The 20,851-nt window shown below is 38.2% G+C and overlaps 1 protein-coding gene across 1 annotated transcript; it reads right to left on the bottom strand.

Moving 5' to 3' along the window:
* Positions 1-4,503: 4,503 nt before the first annotated feature.
* Positions 4,504-12,824, bottom strand: GAGE10 (G antigen 10). Its single transcript, XM_012738182.2, has 5 exons — positions 12,707-12,824; positions 11,036-11,112; positions 10,453-10,558; positions 7,689-7,814; positions 4,504-4,614 (listed from the first exon to the last, which is right to left on the bottom strand). Exons 2-5 carry the CDS (start codon positions 11,102-11,104, stop codon positions 4,598-4,600), a joined length of 318 nt encoding a protein of 105 aa, XP_012593636.1. The 5' UTR covers positions 11,105-11,112; positions 12,707-12,824; the 3' UTR covers positions 4,504-4,597.
* Between the last annotated feature and the right edge of the window lie 8,027 nt (positions 12,825-20,851).

The following is a 20,851-nucleotide window of genomic DNA, read 5'->3' as shown; positions in this document are numbered from 1 at the left end:
CGCCATCTTGATCGACCCCCCACACACACACCTTTTATCTTTATAACGAAACTTGGACACTGCTTTCTCAGATCAGTTCTCAGGGGCTGCATTGGCTAACTCACTGAAGTTTCCCCATATAGAGAGGAGCTGATGGACAGGCTAAATCTCCAAGAAATACTTTTTGAATAAACATAACACTGCCAATCTGATTATTTTATTTTTTAAGTGTGAGACATAGACGTCACTCAGCTTTATATCAACAGAATCAAGTATGCAAACACAGTGATCAGCAGATATGGAAAGTCCAGTAGATCTCTTTCACTCTCAAGAGGCTTCTCTCCTCACTTTTTCTCTTGTTTCTTGGCTACCCCATTCACTGTTGGGGTGTGTGTGTGTGCATCCCTTCTCTGTATTCTTCCTTTGCACTTCAACTCCTTTTCTGTTTACATGTCTGTCTGTCCCACCAAAACATGATATCCCCCATGGCAAACACCATACATATGTATTGGTATTTCACTTATTCTTCATAGCAATCATTTATGTAAATATTATAATTTCTACTTTAGAAATGGGGAAACAGACCCCAAAGATGTAAGTACCTTTCCCACCATCTCAAGGTGTGTGTCAGAGCCAGAATGGAAACCTGCTGTCGCTGTGTATAGCAAAAGGGGTAGAAGGCTGGAATTAGGCAGATTCCAGGCAACTGAAGGGGCTTCTGAGTGAGTTCTGTTGACCATCAAGCTGATAGAGGATTTTGTAGAAGAAAAAGAGATTCGTGGCTGCTCTCCCCACCTCTGAGTAACAGATTGTTTGCAGGGGTTGTTGTGGGATTTTGCCATGCAGTTTGTGACACAAGTTCTTAACTGTCTCCCCACAAACTGTCACAATTGGCTTTAGTATTCGTTATATTTTTCTATAGCACAATAAAATAAGCATGTTAATGTGGGAAAAATATTTAATATTTCTGTATCAGCGATTTCATCTGGGACACTGTTTTGTCAGGCCAAACCCAAGCCTGGAGACGCCCCAAAAGTGGAAGCAGGAGAGTTCTCATAAGGGAGTGCCCCAAACCATCTACCCATGGGGCTTCTTCGGGTTCCAAAGAAGCACTAAACACCAGGGAGATCCAAAGCATCTATCAGGAGAACTTACTTACAGAGTGTGCTGCAGCATCCTCATGACAGCTAGCCAAGAATGCTCTAGCTATGTATGTCCACACCAAGGGGGTCAGGTTATACAATTCTACAGGAAAGTTTAAGGGATGAGGTTCAGGGCCAGAGCTAGTTTCTTTCAGTATTTTGAGCAACAACCTAAACATCTTTATCAGTGCCTGGAAATGTTCAAGACTCCAACTTGGATTCAAGCCTACAGGGGAAAACATGCAGCTGATTGGGTCACAGAGCAGTCAAGGCACCCCACTCCTTGGTCAGAACAAAAGTGGGGTGAACTGGGGAACCCTATAGATACCATGTGAGTTCTGTGCACCACATTTTAGGATGAGCTTTTGAGGAAAGAACAAAGCCTTTATGTCAATTGTATGTGTGTGTGTGTTTGTGTGTGTGTGTGTGTGTGTGTGTGTGTGTGTATTATAACAGTATCAGATTACAGCCAGGCACCGTGGTGTGTGTGTGTGTGTGTGTGTGTGTGTGTGTGTGTGTGTGTGTGTGTGTATTATAACAGTATCAGATTACAGCCAGGCACCGTGGCTGATACCTATATTCCCAGCATTTTGGGAGGCTAAGGTGGGAGGATCACTTGACGCCAAGAGCTCGAGACCAGCCTGAGCAATGTAGCAAGACCCCATATCTACAAAAAAATAGAAAAATTAGCTGGACATGGTGGCACATGCCTGCAATCCTAGTTACTTGGGAGGCTGAGGCAGGAGGATCCCTTAAGCCCAGGAGTTTGAGGTTGCTGTGAGCTATGATCACACCACTACACTCCAGCCTGGGCAAGCAAGATCATGTCACACAAAAAAGAAAATCCAATTACAGCTAAAATCATTATATACACCATCAGTTCTTCTGCATTCAACACCAAATCCCAAAATCTGCTTCTTATTGGTGTTCTGAACCAGCGGATGGATGAGACTGGGACACCAAGGTCAAATCAGCCAAATTTTATTAGGATTGCCTGTGCAGGGGCTGTCACCACTCTGTGCAAGGAGGGAGAGCAGCCCCGACTGAAATTTCATTCTCCTTATATAGGGCAAAAGCTGGCAGCTTGAGCAAGCAAGCAATCAACAGAAGCAGAACTTAGCAGTTAGCCGTGGGCTGGGGCTGCTGCAGTGGAAAGCTACTGGGAACCACACCTGCGGGGGGAGTTTCCAAGTGGGGGGCGGGTGCTGTGCTATCAGGGACCTCCAAATGGGGCATGTGTTCTACTCCCAGAAGGGACTTTCCAAGTATGCCCTGAAGCATTCCCTTATTTCACTGGAGTCATAGTCAATTTTGTAAAAACTCTGCCTCGTCTTCTTTGCAAGGATTTAGAGGTCATCCATGTACAGAACCTAGCACAAGTAAGTGACTGATAGTACACAACCAATGAATGTTTTTGATAATCCCTGTCATTAGATTTTAAAACTCAGGCCAGGCACAGTGGCTCATGCCTGTAATCCTAGCACTCTGGGTGGCCGAGGCTGGAGGACTGCTTGAGCTCAGGAGTTCGAGACCAGCCTGAGCAAGAGTGAGACCCTGTCTCTACTATAAATAGAAAGAAATTATCCAAACAACTTAAAAAGTAGAAAAAAATTAGCCAGGCACGGTGGCACGGGCCTGTAGTCCCAGCTACTCGGGAGGCTGAAGCAGGAAGATCATTTGAGCCCAGGAGTTTGAGGTTGCTGTGAGCTAGGCTGACGCCACGGCACTCATGCCCAGGCAACAGAGTGAGACTCTGTCTCAAAAAAAAAAAAAAAAAAAAAAAGCCCTCAATACATGGAGCTATTGTCATTATTATACACAGCTCCAGGGTTAGTCTGCCCATTCATAGCCATATATAAGCACAGATCATTATCTAGGAAAATTAATAAAATAGTGACTTTCAGAAACAGGAGCAGGCAGCTTTCAGAGTGTTGGCATCTTGCAGAGAAGATGGGACTTGCAGTTTGAAAGGATGGGAACCTGGAGCTGTCCCTTTTGTCACTGCCCTTTAAGTAGGGTCCAAACCTAAAAGAGAGGACCAATCCAAAAACAGTTCATCATGGGAAAGCCTAGCCCTACATTACTTACAGCCTTGCAGAGACTTCAGTTCCAGACAATAAAAAGAGGTTTTACATTCGCAACTCATTTATTAAGCTAGCGTAATCTTGATACTAAAGTGCAACAAAAGGAGCACATGAAATAAAAGTATAGGATAATGTCACTCGTGAGGATATACATGAAAATCCTTTAAAAAATTATTAGGACATAGATTATCCATGACCAAATTGCAGGTTTAAGTGTAGAAACTTATCAATGTAATTCACCACATTAACAGAATGGAAGGAAAAATGCTATGGTCATTTCAATAGATGCAGCATTTGATGAAATTCAACATATATCCAAGATGAATACTCTCAGCAAACTAAGAATATAATGGAACAACTTTACTCTGATAAAGTGTATCTTTACACTAAATAAAAGTAAACATCATGGTGAAATGTTAAATTTTCCCATTTCTGATCAGGGATAAGACAAGGATGTCCACTATCACCAGTTCTATTCAGCATTATATGGGTGGGTGGTCTGCCCAAAGTCATAAAATCAGAAAAGGAAACAAAAATGTTTAAGGTGAAGCATTATAAAAGGTATCCACATAACAAAAACATTCATACCCCATTAATATTTTGAAATTTTAAAAAGTGTAAAAATGTTTAAAATGGCAAAACAAAATATTACCGACAGCTCAGCACTTGTCCTTAAGGTCATGTCAGAAGAACAAGTAGTCTGAGGAGAAAAAGAGCCAGTAAAAGAGGAGAAATGGTAGATCTTCTTGTCTCAAAATCCAAATTTCCTGAAAATAAGCATAAATACAGACCTTTTAAAGGGAATGCCCTCAGTTCTAGGTCACTGTGTTAATGATTCTAATCATCCCATCTCTGCCAAAGACAATACCCCACCTGGGCCCACCTTGGGGGCTGGTGCTGGTCTGGGATGGCTGACCTATATCCTGTGACACAAAGAACAAAAGACCTTCTCCCTGCCTCAGTGATGCAGGCCAGGCTGCAGTTCCCAAAAAGAGTGGGGAAAGTTTTAAAGAGACAAAAAATATATTTGCCTTCTTTTCAGGACATTCCCTCTGTTCAAAAATTGTTCTTATTCAAAGATGACATGATTGTGTAAGCTGAAAATTGAAAAAGATGTAGATATAACCTTTTAGAATAAGCATATTTAGCAAGGTAGCTTTATAGAAAGAAAATCAATACATAAAAATTATGTTTCTATTTACCAACTCAAACAGAATATAAGATCTAAGAAAATATACATATTTCATAGCATCAAATACGTAGGAAAAAATTCAACAAAAGATATGCAAGACTTCTTTGGAGAAAACGGTGAAACTTTATTGAGTAAATTTTAACAGTCAAATGTTGAATATAAGAATTGCCTGCATCATTTCAGTTTGTCTTCTTTTAAGTCTACGATTGCCCTTCACCTGTAACACAAACAAAAACATTACTTGGAACTTTATTTAGATGACACTAAATACAAAGGACACTACAGTTTGGGTTTTATAAAACGGACTAAAACAAGAACCCTAAGGGTGATCATATGGCTTACAATCCAGTTAAATCTTTGCACAGACTATGAGGGTAGACTTTCAGGCATATTAACAATATTTCTTAAACACACTACTCTTTCTAGTGGGATGAAGAAATAGGCTGTTCAAGTTAACAACGAATTAAATTCAATGAATCTATTTAAAGGTAGTTTTAAGTAGAAAGCAAAAATTGTGTCTAATTTTAGTAAAAATCCAAGTAAACAACAAATAATCCTGAGAAACAAGAGAAAAATGTTTGAAGCTTCATTTAAATGTTTTCACTTGAAATAACATTCTGAATATAGGATACCTAAAACAGTAATGTCACACTTGGAACTGCTTAAGTGAAGTAAATATAAAGGCTAGGATTACATTTGTTTTCTATTTATTGTACCAAAGTGCAAAAATGTTTTGGGGGCGGCCGGGCGAGGTGGCTCACGCCTGTAATCCTAGCTCTCTGGGAGGCCGAGGCGGGCGGATTGCTCAAGGTCAGGAGTTCAAAACCAGCCTGAGCAAGAGCGAGACCCCGTCTCTACTATAAATAGAAAGAAATTAATTGGCCAACTGATATGTATATAAAAAATTAGCCGGGCATGGTGGCGCATGCTTGTAGTCCCAGCTACTCGGGAGGCTGAGGCAGGAGGATCACTCGAGCCCAGGAGTTTGAGGTTGCTGTGAGCTAGCCTGACGCCACGGCACTCACTCTAGCCTGGACAACAAAGCGAGACTCTGTCTCAAAAAAAAAAAAAAATGTTTTGGGGGCTTATGTAGTTGTTTTGTATAGGGTCACCATTCATCCCCATTTTCACCCATACTCCTGCTTGTAACCAGGAATAATGCTTCTTTACATGCTTAAAAGTATTCTAATTTGCACAATACATTATATGGTCACAGTAGTTCTAAGCCATTACTATCACAGGTAACATCAAAATGTGAAGGAGACATAGTTTCTCAGTCTAGCAAGAAAAAGAAAAAGGAAGGAAGGTGGAGGGGTAGAGAGAAAGAAAAAAATCTAGAAGTCAAATATATAAATATATAATTATATAATATTCTCAGCATCTGTTGGTGTCTCACTATTTCTTATTGTGAATACTTGAGAGGTTTGAATGGATCCTATATTCAGATGTTTTCTAAAAGAACAATCTATTTGAGTTATGTATTAGCTGCATTATTTTTCCTTTTCCTAATGGTTAGTGCTTACTTTTATTATGTATCTACTTCCTTTTTCTTTAGGCTTATTTTGTTACTGTTTTAAATTTATTTTGTATATACTCATAATTTACTACCTTTTTCTTTTTTAATCATATATGTATTTAAGGCTATAATCATCCTAAGAGTACATTTTAGCCATGTTCAGTAGACTCCTGGAAGTAGTCAGAAAACTACCTTTTAATGTAAATATTCTAATGGAATGGATCAGAAATGTAAAATGAAAACATTTGGAAGAGTAATGCAAGGCCATTTCTTCCCTAAACATCAAGTGCTTCCTTTAATTCAGAAGCTCTTATAACTAATGGTCAGCAATTTGGAAAACACATGTGTAAAACATACTTAAGTTGATCACTCAGAAAGAACTACAGTCTTAGCCTTTAAACTTTAAATCTTATCAACTGATGTCTCAAGGTGGGAACTTACATGTAACATATGCTATGGTTAGAGGTGATTATATTATATAATGTCTGTGGTCTTACTAGAAATAGTAGGTTGTGAAGACTGACAGTGGGGCAGGAAGTGTGCTTAGCATAGGCATCACACCCACCTTGAGCATCACTGACCTATATGCACTCTCCCTACTTTATCAGCCACAGAAACCAGAAAGTCTCACCATTTTATTATTCAATCATTCAAGCTTTCATTGGAGGAAGGATTTAAAGTATAATTATTCTTTAAGAACCAGAGAATTCAGAAACTGACAGAATCTAAGAATAGGCATTAGGGTCTCCACAAAGAATAACAAACATCAGGCAGAGTGTTTACTCATTTTCTTAGTAGCAATGAAATCTCAATTCAGATGGTGTAATATATTATGACTTAGGCCAGGGTTTGATGATCTATGATAAACAAATCATGCAAAGCAGAGGATCTCTGTATCCTTATGTATTGTATTCAACAGAACCAGAGTATGAAAAAAATCAGAATTGAAAATGATTTTTAAACATCGGAAATGAACTCACTATTTTTATAAGAGAAAATACAGGCCGGGCACGGTGGCTCACGCCTGTAATCCTAGCACTCTGGGAGGCCGAGGCAGGTGGATTGCTCAAGGTCAGGAGTTCGAAACCAGCCTGAGCAAGAGCGAGACCTCGTCTCTACTATAAATAGAAAGAAATTAATTGGCCAACTAACATATATATAGAAAAAATTAGCTGGGCATGGTGGCGCATGCCTGTAGTCCCAGCTACTTGGGAGGCTGAGGCAGGAGGATTGCTTGAGCCCAGGAGTTTGAGGTTGCTGTGAGCTAGGCTGATGCCACGGCACTCACGCTAGCCTGGGCAACAAAGTGACACTCTGCCTCAAAAAAAAAAAAAAAAAAAAAAAGAGAAAATACAGGTTTAGAAGTTAAGGGATTCACCCAGAATCTCACAAATTATTTAAGAGAAAGTATTAGAACCTACTTCAGTGCTTCAGCATATTTTGCACAAACTGATATGTGTTATAAATGTATTACATACTTGTTAAAAGCCAACCTTTACAACACATATAAAAATTATTAGCTATTGGTTTAAGGAATTATACTCAAAAGTAATAAAATGCTTTCATATTTTATAATTCAGTATGGTTTTGACTCAGCTTGTTTCTATATCTGATAGTCTGTAAGTCAGGCATTTGGGGGTCTGAACTATGTTTCAAATAATCTTTATATAAGAACTCTATTATTAAAGTAGCAGTAATATTGCCTCTGTATCATTAAAAATACAATACTGTGGAAACAGACACTTTGTAATTTGCATGCTAAATGAATTATGTACCTGCTTCGGGCTGTTTAATATGCTCTGGATTCAGTAGACTTTTCCCCTGGACATCAGGACCATCTCCACGCTCACGCCCAGTCTTTGGCTCATCTAGTTCCTGGACATCAATTTCCAGGTCAGGCCCTTACAAATAAAAAAATATTATCAATTTAAGCAGTAAGACATGAAATATGAATAAAGAAATAATAATCATGCCCTCCGTGTCATTAAATAAATGCCTTAGGATAGTGTGATAATAAAGGTGTTGCATAAGAATCACAGGAACATTATTTCAGAAGTCTAATCCCAGAAAACAGGAAAGCAGTGTTTTTAAAATATTACTCTCTTCCTTTGCCAAGACCACTTTCAGACAACTTTGTTGTCCCCTTTGCACTTAACTGTTATTGTACTTATGACTGTCCTTTTCACACTAAATTACTGATTTGCTTGAGTCTCTCCAACTCAAGGCTGAAACCATGTCTCTCATTAGCACTAAGACCCCTAGCATGTAGCATGCCACAAGACCTAAGTAGGTACCAATAAAGGCGAATGAAAAAAAGTCTTTAAAAAATAAATGAATTCTACGCATCTGTATTTCCAAGATTAAAAAATTTAAAAATTAAAAAATAAATAAATGAAAAAGCCAAATTGATGCATTCCACAAACCAACTAGTCCTCCTCAAAAATGTCAGTGTCATGAATGACAAAGAAAAATCAAAGAACTGTTCCAGATTAAAGGAGACTAAATAGATATGACAGCTATATGTAATGCATGATCCTGGACTGGACTCTGGATCAGAAAAAAAAAATCTATAAAGGAAATTATCTGAACAACTAGGGAAATTTAAATATATGCTGTATATATTAAGTGACTACATTTTCTAATTGTTAAGTTTCCTGATTTTGATGATTGTACAGTGGTTATCCAAGAGAATGACTTTTTCTTTGTTCTTAGGATATATAAGGTCTTTCCAGAAAGTATCCAGACATTGTTAATATACATATTCATATTACATGGCTGGATACTTTCTGGACAGACCTTGTACACACACTGAAGTACTTAGGGTAAAGAGCAATAACACCTGAAACTTGATATAAACCTGAAACTTGATCTAAACAATTCAGCATTAATAACAACATAATCTAATGAGTGTATGTGTGAGGGGGTGATGGGGGAAGGGAGTAAGGGAAGAGGATATGAAACCAATGTGGCAGAAACTATTAACTATTGGTGAATTTAGGGAAAACTATGAGTTAATTGTACTAGTCTCAAAACCTTTTTATAATTTTTATGTTTTGAAAATATATAAAATAAAAATAAAAAAGAATATACGACAACTACATTGAACTTCAGGAAGACAGTTTTTTCTAATTGTGGTAAAAACCAAAAGTAACAGAATTTACCATCTTCACCATTTTTAAGTGTACAGTTCAGTAAAGAGTTATTTTTGCAACATTAGCAGCAACTAAGAATGGACTTCACATGTTTGTTTTCCTTTATTTTTTTTTTCAGAGATGGGGTCTCACTATATTGCCCAGGCTGGGCTTAAACTCCTGGGCTCAAGACAGCCTTCCTGCCTCGGCCTCCCAAATATCTGGGACTACGGGATTGTACCATCGTGCCCAGCTTGAAATCTTTATTTTAAATGACAATCTAAGGATAAACCATTAAGACATATATAATTCCTGTACTTTGCCATAGCACACTAAGAGAAGTAAACATCAGCTAAGAAATCTGAAGTCAACATCATGGATAGGATTTCAATTACAATTAAAATGTAAATTTCTGAGGGATTAGCTGAATGGATTTGAGGGATTACGGAAAAATCTTATAGTCGTGACACCTACTCCCTATGTAGGAAAACAAAAACAATTTTGTTAAAATAAAGTTATATTTCAGTCCAAAGGTCCTAAATGTAATATTCCATAAATGAATCCCATGTAGAACAAAGTACCAAAAATAACAACATTATTTGTCAATCACAGCAAATATACTATCTTACATTGAGAATAAGGGAGTATGTGGAAGGAAATTAATGGGCATTGTTGTCAGTCATATTCTAGAAAAATTTAACAGTGAACTACTAGAATAATCCATGACCTGAATTATGTCAATATTTTGCTTCAAATACTATACCTGGGAGAAATAATTTGTCTCATGTTGGTCTCAAGGTAATTAAATTTTTGGTTTTTCTAACCATAAAAGAATTTAACCACCTCTTAAAAGCCACTTAAAAATCATACTAAACCAGCTACCTGTATGCCAGTACCCTGAATTATCAGCTTTTATCAAATTTGCCATATAAAAATATCAATCAAAGGAAACAGTGGCCAACAGTCATTGACTCATTTTAGGAGTCGCTCCCACTCCACTAAACTGAGTCTATTCTTGGGCCAGTACTGAGCTACCTTACAGTACAACCATTTGAATTTTAAGAATTTTAACCAAAATCATTCACTTCTTTTTACAGTAACATAGATGGTAAGAAGACACAAACAAAATACACATTTGATATTCACCAGTCATAAGTGTTCTTTGATAAAACACAATCCTTGAGCCTCCGTTCTCTCATTTATAAATGAGGAAATTTTATATTAGTGAGGGATTTCCCTAAGCTAAGCTACAAACTCTATCCTCTTCGCTTTTCCAGCTAATTTTCAGATATTGTTTCTATTGTTTTCTTTCCTCCTGTTCTTGATACGTCACAATGCATAAGGCACCTATACACACATTCCCCCACACACGCACACCAATAGGCATCCTTCTTCCCTTTCCCTTCACCTTGAACTGCAGGTGCTCCCTCATTTATCTCCTGATCAGGATTAACATCCTGGTTTCCAGCTGGTGGCTCATCTTGACCACGGCGTTCATCACCAGCCTGCTGGGCCTAGGAGAGGCATGTAGGGTGTGTGTGTGCGCGCAAATAAAAAATGTCTGTTATTAATATACATCAGTAATATAAATATACAGAATACACAGACATTTCTGATCATTAGAAAGTCTTCTCCAACACTATTCTATATACTTGTTCTTAATAAAGTTAACTCTTCCCACAGAGAAGTTACTCCGAGAAAAAAGTTACCTGCAAGGACTTTGGAAGCTATTTTAACCTATGTTGGGATGGATGTGTACAGTCTGTCATGGATAAGCATGAGAAGGAAGTTATGGAAAAAAATCTAAGGAACTTAAGAGAACATAATCCTCTTGGATCAATGTTTCCTTCATAAGATTCCATTAACATTTTTTTTAAATCAGCACGGAAGACCTTTACCAGTTTATCTATACTAGGTCAAGAACATTATCACTAAAATGAATTTCTGCTGATAGAAAACATCAAATGTTAAAGCACAACCACAGGCCCAACCTGCTGAGAAAATTCTTCTTCACTTCTTCTTCCTCTAGGCCTGTAAGTTGATCTTCCTCGGTGACTCATAGTTCACACTGAAAGCAGAATACTGTGATTTGGAAAATGCACTTAAGAGTATGGCTGTATTTGACCACTTCCATGGCCAAATGTTAACTTGTAATTTTTTTAATTTTGAAAATACTTTCATAATAAGTCCCAAGGTAAGCATAAGCACCTAGGCCTACCCAACACTTGCAAAGCCATTTATGTTGGCCAAGCTGGCAGAGTAATTGTCTAAAGCTACAGTCCTCAACTCCTAAGCTGCAGCGTGGTACTGGCGAAGAGTCGCACAGTTTGTTAGGAACGCGGCCACACATCATTGCCTGAGCTCTGCCCCCACCCCTTCCAGGGGAAAAATTGTCTTTCATAAAACTTAGAAATTGGGGCTGCACAGCAGGTGAGCAGCCAGCGAGCAAGCAAAATTTCATCTGTTTTTAAGCCGCTCCCCCTTGTTCACATTACCACCTGAGCTCCACCCTCACCCCCCCCCATCCTCCATCCCCCTCACCGCCTCCCCCGTGTGGAAAAATTGTCTTCCATAAAACCAATCCCTGGTGCCAAATAGGCTGGGGACCAGTAGTCTAAAGGCTCATGGCAAAAGACAGAGAACATTTCTTTTCTTTTCTTTTCTTTTCTTTTGAGACAGGGTCTCACTCTGCTGGCAATGCTAGAGCACAGTGAGTGGCATGATCATAGCTCACTGTAACCTCCAACTACTGGGCTCAGGCAATCCTGCCTCAGCTTCCTGGGCAGTCAGGACTACAGGCGCCACTACCATGCTTAGCTAATTATTTTGTATTTTTTGTAGAGATGGGGTCTTGCTATGTTGCCCAGGTTGGCCTCGAACTCCCGGCCTCAATCCATCTTCCAGCCTCAGCTTCCCAAAATGCTGGGATTACAGGTGCAAGCCACTGCACCCGACATATAGAGAACATTTCTGATTAAGTTTGGTTTCACAACTAAACTCTCCATCATAGACACATTTAGGAAAACACAGCTAGAAAACTAAAACTGGAGTTGACTACTGCTTTCGTCACACTCACATTCACTAGACCCACATCCTCCCTAAAATCGAGTTTTGTAGAAGCGCTCAGCCCCGCCCATTCCTTCCTGTGGCGTCCACTAATGTTCTTTCCCAACCGCCATGGCGGAGGCGAGAACTGCGATACAAGATACAAACGTGGGCGCGCTCCTCACTCGGTACCGCTGTGGGGCACTACACAGACCTCGGGGACGTGATCACCAGGACGCAGGGTTCCCAGTTTCCGGACCCTTCCTTACCGCCCGCTCTGCCCCAGTCCCCATGGAGAACACCCGGATCAGTCCGCCGTCGTCTGGGTTTCCAGGCACCCCCGAGATTGGAATACCTCAAACAGCACCTCAGCACTCGCCCCATTTTCACCAGACCCTTCGCGGTGGGGCTCTGGGGTCCCCGCCTCCTCCCTTCTCCCAGCCCCACCACAAGAACAAGGCCCATGGCGGCGTCGCCACCTGTGAAGAGGACGATGATCTTGAAGCCCTTCCTTCTCTGAGGCTATGGACAGCGCTACTGGCCCCTCCCAAAGACCACTGGCTTCTCCCCACATTAACCCACATTTAAACTCCTAAGGGACTGATTTTTGGACTTACCCACTGAGTCTCGGTTGGTGAAAAGAATTCAGACTGGAGAGACGCTAACTGCACCCACTCAGCTCCCCGGCGTTCACCACGAGGTGCGCAAGGGCCGATGGGAAGGCGTGCAGTGAGCATGCGCACTGAGGCAGGCGCTTGCGCACTGGCTGAGTCTCACTGCCCCTCCCCACAACCCCACCCTACCCCCACTGCCCAGAGCTGGCAGTCTGTCCTCTGCGCTTTCATATGCCTCAGGGACTTAAATAGTGTCCCCCCTAAAAATTCACCCCATCATGGCCAGTTGTGATGGCTCACACCTGTAATCCTAGCACTCCACAAGGCCGAGGCAGGAGGAACACTTGAGGTCATAAGTTTGATAACATCCTGAGCAAGAGCAAGACCCTGTCTCTAAAAAAAAAAAAAAAAAATTAAAAAAAACTCAACCCATCTTCAACTGACCCCCCTCCCATGGCCCACTTTCTTCCCTTGCCCTGGTCCCATCACAAGGACAAGGGCATGGGGGCTGCCTGTGAAGAGAGGTAGACTACCTACTACCTACTAAAATAGAAATGGCAACATATTCCATAGGTTTTACATAAGACCAAGAGTCTCATACCTAATATTCAAAATGTCCAGCAAATAAATTCAAATTTAAGCAAAATATGAAGAAACAGGAAAACTCAAATGGGAAAAGACAATCAACAGACACTTGTGCAAAACCGAGATGTTGGGATCATCAGTCTTTAAAGGTGCAGTAGTAAGTAAAAAGGCTTAAACAAGCAATCACAAACAATGTTGAAACAAATGTAGAAATAAAACGTCTTAGCACAAAAAAGAATATTTAAAGGAAAAACAAATGGAAATTTTAGAAGTGAAAAATATAACGAAGTAAAAATTTCCCTGGATGGGTGTAATAACAGAATGGAGACAAGAAAAGAGTTAGTGAACTTGAAGAGAGATCAATAGAAATTATTCAATCTGAACAACTCAGGGAAAGAGATTGAAAGTGTTGGAAGTAACCCGTAGTGTCATAAAGAAAACAGTCATACATGTTATACACTGTAAATTGTCTCTGCAAGGCAAAATCTTTATTTCTGATCAGAAGGGCATGTAGGGGCAGCAGAAGTAACCAACCAGCAGCTGGCTACAGGTAAGTTTTTCACCTTTTTATCTTTAATGTAGACCTAGGGCTGTGGTCTCATCCCATTGATAAGGACTTTGACCTCACAATCTTGCCCTTACCTGCTTGTCTAGGGCGTGTTGTTGGGGTAAAAGAACAAGAAAGTTAAAGTTAGTAAATGTGGGGTCTTTTGGTATTGTAATAAAGGAGACTAAACAGGTTATTGTTATTGTACAGTTTGTGTTATGTATTAATAATTATATAAAGTTGGATATCAGACAGAATATTTCTTTGGCAGAAAAGATTAGGCCGAGGTCACCTCCTCCTACAATTTCCCACTCTTTTATATTAGACATTTTTTTTCTTTTAATTTAGTGAGGAGGAGTTGATTTTGGTGTTTTTGGTTTTTTAACAATAATAACTTGTTTTTATATGGAGGTGGAAGAGGTTGTTTAGTTACGGCTGTTTTTATTAATTTGTGGATTAGTCTTTTAATATAAGGGATAATGTAATATTTTATTAATATTAAGACATTAAATATAATAATTAAGGAAGTTACTATTGATGTCATCAACCAATTTTATTTTTTAAACCACTGTTCTATGAGGCTAGTGAAAGGGTCATCTATTTTTGAGTTTTTAGTCAAGGTAGTTAGTCCTTGTATACTTTTGGTGATTGCATCATCTGATGTTGTGTTTTGGGAAATGTAAGTGTTGTACTGATCTCTAATTGTGACATACATATTTTTTTTGTTAATATTATATTTAAAGTCATTTTATTTTTTTAGGTTATTTCATTGATGGGTCCTAGTTTGGCTATATTTTTATGGCATTTTGGTGTAATTCATAAATTTTTGTTGATTATAATATATGTAGTTGATTTAGTCTATATTTTTATTTATAGTGGACTATTAGAAGAATAAGGATTTAAATTTAGTAGTTATTTGATTTTTAGTTCTTAATTTATTTGGTATTCCTTGGGAGACTTTAATAGTATTAATAAAAATATGGGGCCAGGTGTAGGGGCTCATGCCTGTAATCCAGCACTCTGGAAGCCCGAGGCGGGAGGATCGCTCGAGGTCAAGAGTTTGAAACCTGCCTGAGCAAGAGCAAGACCCCGTCTCTACTAAAAATAGAAAGAAATTAATTGGCCAACTAAACATATATAGAAAAAATTAGCCAGGCGTGGTGGTGCATGCCTGTAGTCCCAGCTACTTGGGAGGCTGAGGCAGAAGGATCACTTGAGCCCAGGAGTTTGAGGTTGCTGTGAGCTAGGCTGATACCACAGCACTCTGGCCCAAGCAAAAGAGTGAGACTCTGTCTAAAAAATATACATATATGAGGATTAAAAGATTTTCTGGGAGTATCTATCTTTGTTTCTTTGTTTGATGTCCCTTTTTCTCAACTGGGAGTTGATGGAATATCAGGATAAAAAGGATGGCCAATTGCATCAAAGTGTAGGTGTCACTCCAGTTTTCTGGCAGGACCTCAAATAGTCAGTCTTTATAATACTACCAGATGTCTCTTCAGGGTATGGAGAGGGAAGACTGATTCTGTAGTTTTCTGAAGGCCAGGCTTTTATTGTACCATCAAGTTTCTAAGAGACGTCGCTTTCTCCTCCTGTCTAGATGAGGTGAAGTTGCCATCAGATGCTAGTGGTCTTATGGTCTTTGAGAGCTGACCCCCAGACCTCTAATGTCCAGGAAAAATAATGATAGGGTTTTGTATGATTTATTTTTTCATGTTGTGGTCTCCTGGAAGAGAGTTACCATATAGTGTAGGTCCATGGAATTTTTAGACCATCCAAGTGGAAAGGGAATTATTTGTGTCTCCGATCTTTTTGTTGCACAGGCATAATAATAGCTCCTATTTAGGGTGTGGACAGAATATTTGATCTACTTTAACCAGGCATTTTTATCTTTATATGTAGTTTTTGTTGTAACTGTCTTAAATCCTTGACTTTTACAATGGTTATTTTAGCTGGGTAATTAGGGAAAGATACAAGTGTAGTGTTGTGAGTTTATTTTTTTAATTTGCTTTGATAGTTTACTTTTTGTTAGATAAGTTATTAGTAATATTGCCTTTTATTTCCCCCTCTCTTTGGTAAAAAAAAAAAATTATTTAATGAACTCAAAATCTGGGGAATATGAGTGGAGGTCTCATCTTCTGTACTTGCTTTTTGTTGGACATGGAAGTCGAGATGTCCTTATCTGAGTTGAGAGTTTTATTTGGGTTATAGAGGGGGAGGGGGGTGAAAATGGACAGCTTTAAAAGTGAGAGAAGAGGAAGGACAGGAATCATGAAACTGTAAAGGTTGTTTTATTTCTCTCTCTTTTTTTAGTTTTAAATGAGTAACTGGCTGTTTCCTGTTGACCTTGAATTTATCACAAAACATAGTTTAGTGAGTTTTATTTTAACATTAGTAATTTAGTAATTGTAGTTATAGTAGACAAAAGATATATAGAAAGTTTAATAAATTTTATATTTTAATTTTACAGTAGTATATTGAACCTTTTGAGTTTTGAACATTTGATTTATCTTGTTTATTAGTTTAAATATGTGTACAAGAATAGAAATCCAAAAGGCTTTATACATAAGTCTCATAAATTGAGAATAGAGAACTTTGTTGTTCTAATCAGAGATTTATCTTTTATTTTAGCTAACTTAATTATATATAAAATCATTTTGTAAATTTTCCTCCACGAACCATATATTGACTTGTATGGACTATCTTTGATATGTTTGGACATTTTGGTTTTGTTCCAATTTTTATTAAATCACCAGTTATTTTTAGAATAAAAATTTCATTTAGTTTTTTTAATATAAAATTATTCTCTTTTTTTAACTTTCCTTACCAGAAATATATTCTCATATATTTAACTTTTTTACATCTCTCTCTCTCCTACTTACTGGTTCCTTTTATCTTGTTTTTTTTACTTTTTTGTTAAAATTATAGAGTTAGGAATCCAGGCCTAATAAAGGGAAAAAGAAGATTGTATGTAAAGTCTCAGTTAAGTTTTTCTGAGAGTCTGAGAGAGAAAGTCTGTGTTGTTAAAGGAGTTAGGTGTCTAACTAAACCATAAGATTTTTCCCAGTCTGGGATAAGGCAATTGGGAAGCACAAAAAGGAATGGGCAAAGACTTCTTCTCCCAGTGGGCAGAGAGGCTGTGGAATATATAGGGGGTTTGTATTTTTTTTATACTTTCTATGCACTAAGTGATTTGTTTTGTTTTAATTTGTTTTATTTCAGCATATTACGGGGGTACAAATGTTTAGGTTACGTATATTGCCCTTGTCCCACAAAAGTCAGAGCTTCAAGTGTGTCCATCCCCCAGATGGTGTGCACCACACCCATTAAGTGTGTATATACCCATCCTCTCCTCCACCTCCCATCTGCCTGACAGCTGATTAATGTTATTTACTATATATGCATTTTAAGTGTTGATCAGTTAATACCATTTTGATGGTGAGTACATGTGGTGCTTGTTTTTCCATTCTTGGGATACTTCACTTTGTAGAATGGGCTCCAGCTCTATTCAGGATAATACAAGAGGCGCTAGATCACCATTATTTTTGTGGCTGAGTAGAACTCCATAGTATACATGTACCACATTTTATTAATCCATTCATGTATTCATGGGCACTTGGGTTGTTTCCATATATTTGCAACTGTGAATTGTGCTGCTATAAACATTCAAGTGCAGATGTCTTTTTTATAGGATGTCTTTTTTTTCCTTTGGGTAGATGCCCAGTAATGGGATTGCTGGATCAAATGGTAGTTCTACTTGTATCTCTTTGAGGTATCTCCATATTACTTTCCACAGCAGTTGCACTAGTTTTCAGTCCCACCAGCAGTGTAGGAGTGTTCCTATATCTCCACATCCATGCTAACATTTATTGTTTTGGGATTTTTTTATAAAGGCCATTCTCATTGGAGTTAAGTGATATCTCATTGTGATTTTGATTTGCATTTCCCTGAAGACTAGAGATGTTGAGCATTTTTTCATATGTTTGTTATCCATTGGTCTATCTTCTTTTGCAACATTTCTATTCGTGTCCTTTGCCCACTTTTTCACAGGATTGTTTGATTTTTCTTGCTAATTTTCCTGAGTTCTATATAGATTCTAGTTATCAGCACTTTATCAGATGTGTAGCATGCGAATATTTTCTCTCATTCTGTAGGTTGTCTGTTTGCTCTCATGATAGTTTCCTTGGCTTTGCAGAAGCTTTTTAATTTGATCAGGTCCCATTTATTTATTTTTGTTGTTACTGTGATTGCCTTTGGGGTGTTTTTCATAAATTCTTTACCTAGCCAATGTCTATAAGAGTTTTTCCAACATTTTCTTCTAGAATTCTTAAAGTTTCATGCATTAGCCTTAAGTGTGTTATCAACTGTGAATTGATTTTTGTGAGAGGTGAAAACTGTGGATTCTGTTTCAGTATTCTACATGTGGCTATCCAGTCTTCCCAGCACCATTTATTGAATAAGGATTCTTTTCCCCAGTTTATGTTTTAGTCTGCTTTGTGAAAGATTAGATGGCTATATGAGGATGTTTTTCTCAGTTCTGTTCCATTGGATGTCTCTGTTCTTGTGCCAGTAATATACTGTTTTAGTCACTATAGCCTTGTAGTATAGTTTGAAGTCTGGTAAATTGATGCCTCCCAATTTGTTCTTTTTGCTTAAGATTGCATTTGCTATACAGGGTCTTCTCTGGTTCCATATCAAGAATAGAATTATTTTTTCTAGATCTGTGAAAAATGATGTTGGTAATTTAATAAGGAGCGCATTGAATTTGTAGATCACTTTGGGTAGTATAGACATTTTATTTTTTTTATTTCAGGGTATTATGAGGGTACAAACATTTTGGTTACATTTTATGTCTTTGCCTCTCCCTAGCGAGGGTTAGAGGCATGCCCTTCCCCTCTACAATGCTCACCGTGGCCTTTAGTTGTGAGTTTACACCCCCCACAACTCCCTAATCCCTGGAGAATATTACTACCATGTGAGCACCATAATGTTAATCATTCAGTACCAATTTGATGGTGAGTACAAGTGGAGCCTATTCTTCCGATCTTGTGTTATGTCACTTCGGATAATAGGCTCAAGCTCAATCCAGGAAAACATAACAGGTGCTAGATCACTGTCATTTCTTATAATTGAGTAATATTCCATTGTAAACATATACCAAATTTTAAAAATCCACTCATGAATTCATGGGCACTTGGGTTGTTTCCACGTCCTTGCAATAGTAAATTGTGCTGCCATAAACATTTGGGTGCAGATGTCTTTATTATAGAATGTCTTTTGTTCTTTTGGGTAAATGCCTAATAGTGGTATTGCTGGATTGAATGGTATTTCCATTTTCAGCTCTTTGAGGTATCTCCAAATTCTTTTCCACAGAAGTTGCACTAATTTGCAGTTCCACCAACAGTGTAAGAGTGTTCTTGTCTCTCCACATCCTCGCTAGCATTTGTTGTTTTGGGATTTTTCAATAGAGGCCAGTATCACTGGGGTTAGGTGATATCTCACTGTGGTTTTGATTTGCATTTCTCTAATGATTAGAGATGTTGAGCATTTTTTTATATGTTTCCTGGCCATTACTCTGTCTCCTTTTGAAAAGTTTCTGTTCATTTCCATTGCCCATTTATTGATGGGGTTGTTTGATTTTTTTTCTTGTTGATTCTTTTAAGTTTTAGATACACATTTTAACAATATTGATTCTGCCAACCCATAAGCATGGTATGGTTTTCCACCTGTTTACGTCCTCTGCTGTTTCCTTCCTCAGTGTTTCACAGTTCTCCCTGTAGGGGTCTTTTACCTCCTTAGTTAAATATATTCCTAGAAATATATTCCTAGATATTTTACTTTCTTTGCTGCTATTGTGAAAGGTATTGAGTCTTTGATTCGGTTCGCAGTTGGACTGTTGCTGGCATATAGGAATGCTACTGATTTCTGTACATTGATTTTGTAACCTGAGACTTTCCTGAATTTGTTGATCAATTCCAGTAGCCTCGTGGCAGAATCTTTGGGGTTTTCTAGATATAAGATCATAGCATCAGCAAAGAGCAATAGTTTGACCTCTTCTGCCCCCATTTGGATGCCCTTGATTTGTTTCTCTTATCTGATTGCTCTGGCTAGGACTTCCAGCACTATGTTGAATAGAAGAGGTGATAAAAGTGGGAATGCCTTCAATTTTTTCCCATTAAGTATGATGTTGGCTGTGAGTTTGTCATATATGGCTTGTATCATTTTTAGGTAGCGTCCTTATCATAAAAGGGTGTTGAATTTTGTCAAATGCTTTCGCTGCACCTATTCAGAGAATATATGGTCTTTGTTTTTGCTTCTATTTATGTGGTGAATTACATTTATATATTTGCATATGTTAAATCATCCCTGCATCTCTGGAATGAAGCCCACTTGGTCATGATGGATTATTTTTTTGATAAGCAACTGTATTCCATTTGCTAGGATTTTGTTGAGAATTTTTGCATCTATATTCGTAAGGCATATTTGTCTGTAATTTTTTTTTTGGTGGTTGTTGTGTCCTTTACTGGTTTTGGTATCAGGGTGATGTTGGCTAAATAAAATGTGGAGGATTCCTTCCTCCTCAAAGTTGTGGAATAATTTGTGCAAGATAGGCACCAGTTCTTCTTTGTAGGTCTGGTAAAATTCAGGTGTGAAACCATCTGATCCAGGACTTTTCTTTTCTGGAAGTTTTTTTATTGCTTTTTCAATTTTAGTACTTGACATTGATCTGTTCAGTAATTCTATTTCTTCCTGATTGAGCCTAGGGAGGCTGTGTGTTTCTAAGAATTTGTCCATTTCCTCCACATTTTCCAGTTTGTGTGCATAAAGTTTTTTATAGTATTCATTGATGATATTTTGTATTTCCGTGGCATCAGTTGTAATTTCTCCTTTTTCATTCCTGATGGAGCTTATTAGAGCTATTACTTTTCTGCTTCTTGTTAATCTAGCCAGAGGCATGTCAATTTTATTTTTTCAAAGAATGAACTTTTTGTTTTATTAATCTTCTGTATAGTTTT

The sequence above is a fragment of the Microcebus murinus genome, chromosome X (genome assembly GCF_040939455.1).
Source record: "Microcebus murinus isolate Inina chromosome X, M.murinus_Inina_mat1.0, whole genome shotgun sequence".
In the NCBI taxonomy this organism is placed as follows: domain Eukaryota; kingdom Metazoa; phylum Chordata; class Mammalia; order Primates; family Cheirogaleidae; genus Microcebus; species Microcebus murinus.
This window is presented reverse-complemented; position numbering and strand designations above follow the sequence as displayed.

Excerpts from the sequence above, each read along its gene's own strand:
- GAGE10 (XM_012738182.2), bottom strand. The coding sequence starts at position 11,104 with ATGAGTCACCGAGGAAGATCAACTTACAGGCCTAGAGGAAGAAGAAGT. Across the intron at positions 10,559-11,035 it reads AAGAAGAATTTTCTCAGCAG|GCCCAGCAGGCTGGTGATGA; the intron begins GTTGGGCCTGTG and ends TGCCTCTCCTAG. Across the intron at positions 7,815-10,452 it reads GGGAGCACCTGCAGTTCAAG|GGCCTGACCTGGAAATTGAT; the intron begins GTGAAGGGAAAG and ends TTTATTTGTAAG.